This window comes from Bison bison, unplaced genomic scaffold (genome assembly GCF_000754665.1).
Source record: "Bison bison bison isolate TAMUID 2011002044 unplaced genomic scaffold, Bison_UMD1.0 scf7180017864456, whole genome shotgun sequence".
Lineage (NCBI taxonomy): Eukaryota > Metazoa > Chordata > Mammalia > Artiodactyla > Bovidae > Bison > Bison bison.
The window spans coordinates 12,585,245-12,592,924 of NW_011495018.1; the positions used below are offsets into that span (position 1 = coordinate 12,585,245).

The 7,680-nt window shown below is 48.4% G+C and overlaps 1 protein-coding gene across 1 annotated transcript; it reads left to right on the top strand.

Annotated features, from left to right (window-relative positions):
- Window positions 1-4,992: 4,992 nt before the first annotated feature.
- On the top strand, window positions 4,993-6,491 carry PRLHR (prolactin releasing hormone receptor). Its single transcript, XM_010859271.1, has 2 exons — window positions 4,993-5,091; window positions 5,373-6,491. Exon 2 carries the CDS (start codon window positions 5,379-5,381, stop codon window positions 6,489-6,491), a length of 1,113 nt encoding a protein of 370 aa, XP_010857573.1. The 5' UTR covers window positions 4,993-5,091; window positions 5,373-5,378.
- Window positions 6,492-7,680: the final 1,189 nt, after the last annotated feature.

The following is a 7,680-nucleotide window of genomic DNA, read 5'->3' on the forward strand; positions in this document are numbered from 1 at the left end:
TGCCAGTCCAGGTTCGATGCACGATACTGGATGCTTGGGGCTGGTGCACTGGGACGACCCAGAGGGATGGTATGGGGAGGGAGGAGGGAGGAGGGTTCAGGATGGGGAACACATGTATACCTGTGGCGGATTCATTTTGATATTTGGCAAAACTAATACAATTATGTAAAGTTTAAAAATAAAATAAAATTAAAAAATAAATAAATTAATTAATTAAGCAGCTATAAGTAGATATGTTAAGACCAAAAAGAATTCAAAATCAAGAATCCCCAGAGATTGCTAATTTACTAAATCCACAGGGCTTTTCCATTTTACCATTGGGTTTTTTAGAGTAGCTGCACCCTGAGATTATTTTCATGGGTCCCTCCACTAGCTGATTCTGTTTCTAGAAAAGTCTGCCCCAGACTGTAAACTCTTTGAGAGCAGAGACTATGTCTTATTCATCTTTCTTTCACTCAATGCACCCTGTCCAGGACTTGTCACCTAACAGATGAATCATAAATAGTCGTTGAATTTGCAGGTTTTATCGTCCCCTTTTCCTGTCATACCCCAACTCCTCATGTTACTCTGGGGTGTGAAGTTTCCTGTCACACCCCAACTCCTTGTGTTACTCTGGGGGGTTACCCACTCCTTTTCTGGGGAGCTAGCCTAACTTCAGTAAAGATAGAAAAAAGACAAGACTTTGTTAGTCTAGTTACAAGATTAGGTAATCAGCAGGAATCTACACTATAAAAGGAAGGTGTGTTTGTCTTGTAGATGTTCTACTCTGAGGCCATACCTGCAGGGATCTAGTGATTCCCTGGGTCCTGTCCAAAGCCTGCCTGAAATAATCATGGCTTGATAGGTGACTAGAGAGAAAAGTAAAGGGTTACCTTACTCTATCTTCTGAATTCCACCTGCCTGAGAGGTCATCTGATAGTAAGTTTTCTTTCTAGAAAGTTTCTGTTCCTTCTCATCCTCCCAGAGCTAAGGACCTTGTCAAGAGCTTTTGCATGAGTTTGGTTAGAGAAAACCTAGGGGTTGCCTAGGCATCCGGGCCCACGAGTGGGGACCCACAGTGAAGCTAGATTAAAATGAGACAGACATAAGATGTATGCCCCATGCATCACTTTAGAGATGACTCTGGGGTAGAGGACACAAGACCATTTGGGACTCCTTTTGATTTTTGGTGGGGTGAGAAGAAAAGGCTAACAAAAGAAAGATTTCTGGCCAGAAAAGTAGCATGTAAGCCTCCACTCTGTGCTTATGCAAAGCTAGACTGAAGAGTTAAAAAACAAGTAGTATGTGTGTGACAGAGCTAGAAGGAATAATTATTATGTCTGAGTCGGGGATGAAAAAAAAACACACAACATTTTCCCAAAGCACACGGGGTTTTCTTGGCCTTTGTATGTGATGCTGCATTAGTTCTCACACTGCCTGTAACAGGCTCTTCTCACCTGTCAGTGGTCAGCCTGCCACACTGAGTCAGCTCAGTCTGAGGAGCCCCGGGGTGCCTGGCTCTTGGAACACACACAGGACAGGCTCAGAAGACAAAGCTCAAGTCTGGGGGAGCATCTCTTACGTTATTGCCTGGACTTAAGTTTCAAACACTGCTCTCTCCTCCCTGGTAATGAAAAAAATGATCTCTAGTGGTTTCTCCTAAAAAAAATTAAAACATGATCTCAAATATTTTCTTCTAAGTTTGGGCTAATTGCCGTATAGCAGCATGAACTCAGCTGCCATGAAATCTTCATTGTCCTTAAGCAGGCTTCCCAGACTCTGCCTTTGTTGTCTCTGACTCTATCTTCTGTTCTCTATCTCCTGTTGCCTATTGTCACCAAAAAGCATAATACCGTCCTCTAAGTTCATACAGCCCAAAGTTGTGTCTCCTACATGGGATATAAGTAAGGGATATTTCAGGTGAGGCATAAAGATCTGTTTAACTCAAACATGATAGAGGTAGCATTGTAACTAAATTTGTTAGCGCTCCTTTAATAAACCACTGTGGGGGAGGGGTTCCCTATTTTTATTAAGTCCCATCGAAACTCACTTATATTTTCCGTTTGCGCAGATATGTCTGTCTTGGGTTCAGAGGCAGGAAATTACAGTAGTGGAGGGTTTGGCTCCAGAACCCGGCAAGTTGAAGTTGAGATTCCAGCCCCACTGCTTTTCAATTGTACCATCATGGTTAGTTGCTTAGCCTTGAAGTGCCAGTTACCTCATTTGTAAAATGAGCATAATAGTAATTTTGAGGGGAATTTCCTGGCTGTCCAGTGGTTAGGACTCTGTGCTTTCACTGTGGAGGGCATGGGTTTGATCCCTGGTTGGGGAATTAAGATTCCACAAGCTCTGCGGTGCAGCCCAAAGAAACCCAATAGTTTTGAGGGGGTCAAATGAGATAAGGCATGTGAAGTACTTAGCACAGTGCGTGGCATGTAAAATGCCCTCAAGAAATGGTGGCTATTTTTAGCCATTCAATCAAAAAGGATATTTATTTGGCATCTGCTGCGTTCAGACATATCGTAGGTACCAAAATGCTTCAAGACATTGGCCCCTGCCTGTAAAGAGTTTACATCAGGGGTCGTGGAGGCAGGGGAGGAAACACTTCCACAATTTCAAAGGTAGAATGTAATAAAGGACAGAAAGATTATGAAAGGGAGAAGACCTTGAAGACAAGGTAACCTTTGAATTGGGCATTGTAGCATGTGAAGAATGTGAGTTGTGTGGGGATGAAGCAATCGGTATTCTAAAGAAAGGAAATAAACCCCAAGAGAGATGATGAACAGGAATGGTGAGGTCGTGTCTGTGTCCAACAGGCTAGCGTGGTCTGAATATAGGGAATGAGACAGGTGGGAAGCAGACCAAAAAAAAAAAAAAAAGAGGGAAGATCAGAATAAAAGGGCATGCTGATTGGAAATGCCATGCTAAAGCTCTAGTCTTTGTTTGATGGGCCACTAAAGGCTTTTGGGGAATAGGAGGCCTCCCAGGTGGCACAGTGGTAAAGAACCCATCTGCCAATGCAGGAGACTCTAGGAGACATGGGTTTGATCCCTGGATGGGGAGGATCCCCTAGAGAAGGAAATGGCAACCCACCCCAGTATTCTTGCCTGGAGAATCCCATGGATAGAGGAGCCTGATGGGCTACAGTCCATAGGGTCGCAAAGAGTTGGACATGACTGAAGCGACTTAGAATGTCCAAAAAAAAAAAATGCACCTCAAATCGTTTTTCAACTCTGTTACCACAATTTCCTCTGCTAAAGATATTTTGAAGCAAAAAAGTGCCTCGCCTTTTGGGTACATAAAACTCTGTTGATGAACATGATGAGAAAGATTGAAAGGCATGTTGCAGTTCATGAGGTTGCCAAGAGTTGGACACGACTTAGTGACTGAATAAAAAGGGATTAGTCAGGCACAGATTGTATTTTATTTTGAAGTTTGTTTTTCTTTTACTATCATACTTTCTCTTTAGCTATAACTAGATAAAGTGATTATAACTCAGAGCATGTGGGTTTAGAATAAATTCAGGTGCATAAAATTGGATTGCCTTTGTTCCCATGTTGACTTTTCTCCCTGTATGAGTGATCACTTGAATTTGGAGAGTGAAATAATTTTACTTCTTTCCAGCCTCATGGGAATATCTGCAGTCAGAAGACAGAGTACAGGGCTTGTGAAAGAGGGAATAATAAAGTTCCATCCTCTGGGGAAAGGAAAGAAAAGGTGAAGGGAGGAGATGTCTTCAAAGGAGGGAGGCTACAAAGCCTCCTTCCTGCTTCCCCCAACTTCGTCCAGATTAATTTGTATTTCAGTGAGGATGTAATACTGCTAAAGATTTTATGTAACTTTTAAGCCTCCTAGATGTTTGTTACTTTTGTTATCCTCATGGAAACCGTGCAATTACTAAAATGTGGTGACGAGGCCTTAGGTGTTTATTTAAGGATGGAGAGGGTGGGGTCCCAGAACTTATATTCCATACTGGTATTGTCAGGGAGATGAAGAATAGAGCCTGGTAGTCAAGAAAGAGTGAAGAGTAGGGGAGGGGGTGGTAGCGGAGTAGTGAGGGGCAGGTATTGAAGTGTGCCTGCTGCACAAAGGCTGCGTTTTCTGACCTAAGGAGATAAAACCCAGTGCTGTCAATGGCACTGTGAGCAGTTACCTATAGCAGGAGCCAAGTCACTCCGGGCCATCGGCCTCCACTCCACCCTACTGCTCTTGGAGTCTGCAGCCCGGCCCAGGATGTAGGCAGCGAGGCAGCTCTTTGAACTAGGCTAGGGACCAGGTCCCTCCTCCAAATGCGACGGACACAGAAGAGGGGCTGAACTCCCTGTTTATCCGCTCCCAGGCACGCCCGAGCCGCGCAGCCACGGCCGCGGGAGCTGTCCGCGGTGCTGAACCATTTTCTTGGGCTTGATCGGACCCGTGACTCGGCATCGCGTCGCCAGCTTAGGCAAAGGGCTCAGTGCGTCCCGGGGAGCGCGAGCCCCCTAAGGTCTGCGGCTAGTTCCAAGCGCTGCAATTTAAATCCCCGACAGAACTACCTATGCGACTCTCTTAACCCGAGCCAAGACTCAAGGCAGGATCCGGCTTTTAAGGACGAGTCCCTCATCTCTCCCCTACATCCCGTAGATATCTCAATCCCCCACCCCATTTCCTGCCCTGCGACTTCCTTACGGAAACGGCACCAGGTCGTCCCGAGAGCCAGACAGTTCACGCCTCTCATCTCCCTAGTTTACTGCACTCCCCTCCAGAGCGGGACTCTCCCAGGACGCAGCAAGCTCCCACAATATAGATTCTCCCCTGACCCTCCGGCCCAGGTTTCTGGCCCCTTCTTCCTTTTCTGTTTCTACTATCCTTCTCCTATTTCTCAAAGCACCGAGTTGGGAGGTTCGAGCTCCGCCCCTATTTTCCCTACAAGGGCACGCTGTTGTGGGGGCGGGGCGAAGGGGAGGTGCTTCCAGCCCCTCTCAAAAGCCGCGAGTCCACTGGGAACTCGAATCTTTTCAGCTCCGCGGAGTAGCCTGCACCACCGTCTGGGTGGAGGACCTCCAGGGACAGCCAGGATTCTACCTCTCTTTCTCCGGAGAGCTTTCCCATCCGTCAAGCCCCAGTCACCAGGTAGGACTGCGCTTGGGTCTGGCTTGTGGGGACTGTAGGGGCTCCAAATAGAGTGGAAGGCATTTAAATAACCTATGCACATCTAACCACCCCTAGATTTCATTTTACAGAGGTGGGGGTGACAGCACTTTAAATTTTGTTGATTATTTATTGTGGCCTGTCATTCTAAAGGGAATATTTGAGTAATTAAGGTGTGTGTGTGTGTTGAGGGGGGAGACGGTTGGCATAGGAGGGGACGGAAAGAGAATGGGAGGTGACAGACTCTGATTATCTTTGGACAGGTGGCTATGGCCTCATTGCCCACTCAGGGTCCAGCGGCCCCTGACTTATTTAATGGGCTGCTGCCTGCGTCTTCAAGTCCGGTCAACCAGAGCTCAGAGGCGGTGGTGGGCAATGGGTCGGCGGCTGGTCCAGGCTCCCAGGCCATCACGCCGTTCCAGAGCCTGCAGCTGGTGCATCAGCTGAAGGGGCTGATTGTGCTGCTCTACAGCATCGTGGTGGTCGTGGGGCTTGTGGGCAACTGCCTGCTGGTGCTGGTGATCGCACGGGTGCGTCGGCTGCACAACGTGACCAACTTTCTCATCGGTAACCTGGCCCTGTCCGACGTGCTCATGTGCGCCGCCTGCGTCCCTCTCACGCTGGCCTACGCATTCGAGCCACGCGGCTGGGTGTTCGGCGGCGGCCTGTGTCACCTGGTCTTCTTCTTGCAGCCGGTCACCGTCTACGTGTCGGTGTTCACGCTCACCACCATCGCGGTGGACCGCTACGTCGTGCTGGTGCACCCGCTGCGCCGGCGCATCTCGTTGCGCTTCAGCGCCTACGCGGTGCTGGCCATCTGGGCGCTGTCCGCGGTGCTAGCACTGCCGGCCGCCTTGCACACCTACCACGTGGAACTCAAGCCGCACCGCGTGCGCCTCTGCGAGGAGTTCTGGGGGTCCCAGGAGCGCCAGCGCCAGCTCTACGCTTGGGGGCTGCTGCTCGTCACCTACCTGCTCCCCCTGCTGGTCATCCTCCTGTCTTACGTCCGGGTGTCGGTGAATCTCCGGAACCGCGTGGTTCCGGGCTGCGTGACCCAGAGCCAGGCCGACTGGGACCGCGCGCGACGCCGCCGCACCTTCTGCCTGCTGGTGGTGGTTGTGGTGGTGTTCGCCGTCTGCTGGCTGCCGCTGCACGTCTTCAACCTGCTGCGGGACCTCGACCCGCACGCCATAGACCCCTACGCCTTCGGCTTAGTGCAGCTGCTCTGCCACTGGCTGGCCATGAGCTCCGCCTGCTACAACCCCTTCATCTACGCCTGGTTGCACGACAGCTTCCGCGAGGAGCTCCGCAAACTGTTGCTGGCCTGGCCCCGCAAGATTGCTCCGCACGGCCAAAGCATGACAGTCAGCGTGGTGATCTGATGCCACTGTGCCAGGCCTTGGGGAACTTCAGTCCAGTGGTCTCCGGAGGGTGCCCACCCGGAGGCCGGACTGGAGAGATTATTCCAGAGCTAGGCTAATACTAAACTAATGTGGCTCCAAACTGCCAGCCCACCCCTCTCGTCCCTCTGTCTTACCTTGTATTTGTGTCACTGTAAAATGTTACGTAGGCTTTGATGAGACTCATGCTTTGCTTGGAGGAGGCCAGGGAGAACAAAAGAGGTTTTACTGTTTTCTCCTTTTACCACTGAAGGCCAAACAAAGCTCTTTCCCCTGGTTCAGATAATGTTTCAGAAACGTGACTGTTTTCCTTGCTTTCCCTTCTGCTTGTTCCATAGGGAGTGAAGGAGCAATAAGCATGGGGTTTAAAATGGCTGGTTGGGGTTGGTAAAGCTTTTCAGGTTGCTTTTTAAAAAGGACTCACCTGAGATATAATACAGAATAGTGCTTAGTCCATTCAAACCCATTACCTTCTAGGATTCCAGGGAAACATGTATTACAAATCTGTAACTAGAATTTCAGCATCTCCTGAACAAGAGCTTTATATGCCAAAGGGATTTTCATTTTAAATCCACTTGCATTTATAGCACAAAATACTTACAAATCACCTTCAAGAGGTTTTGCTATTGTTTTCTCTCTTCCTTATCCCCTAATTGCTGTTTGAAAATGATGAGATAAATTAGTTGATGAAGAGATAGATAACACAGGAGTAAAGTGGAAAAGGTTCACACAAGGGGAAATACAACTGCACAGGACAGACTACCTGTGTGTATGTTTGTGTATATACACAACTAGTGTTTGCCACAAGGCACACACTCAAATATTTGGTTTTCTGAATGCTCAATGTAAACTGTGAGCTGTAACACACTCTTGTATTCTCTAATTGATCTTGCAACAAATCAACAGCTGTGAACTGACTGCTCAACACCTGCTCTGTGGTGACACACTTGGAGCGTGATCAACTCAGAATACAAGGACTAGGAGAAGCTTGCTGAAAGCCAGAACAGAAAATAACCTGCTGCCCACAGGATGTACAGATCAAACATGTGATTCCTTCCAGGGTTAAGGGAATAGGGGAAGACTGTTGGGCCATGATACCAGGCTGCTAACTCTTACCCTAACATCCCAAGAGTTCTTTAAATGAGGACAAGTGCCCTGGGACAAGAGTTTC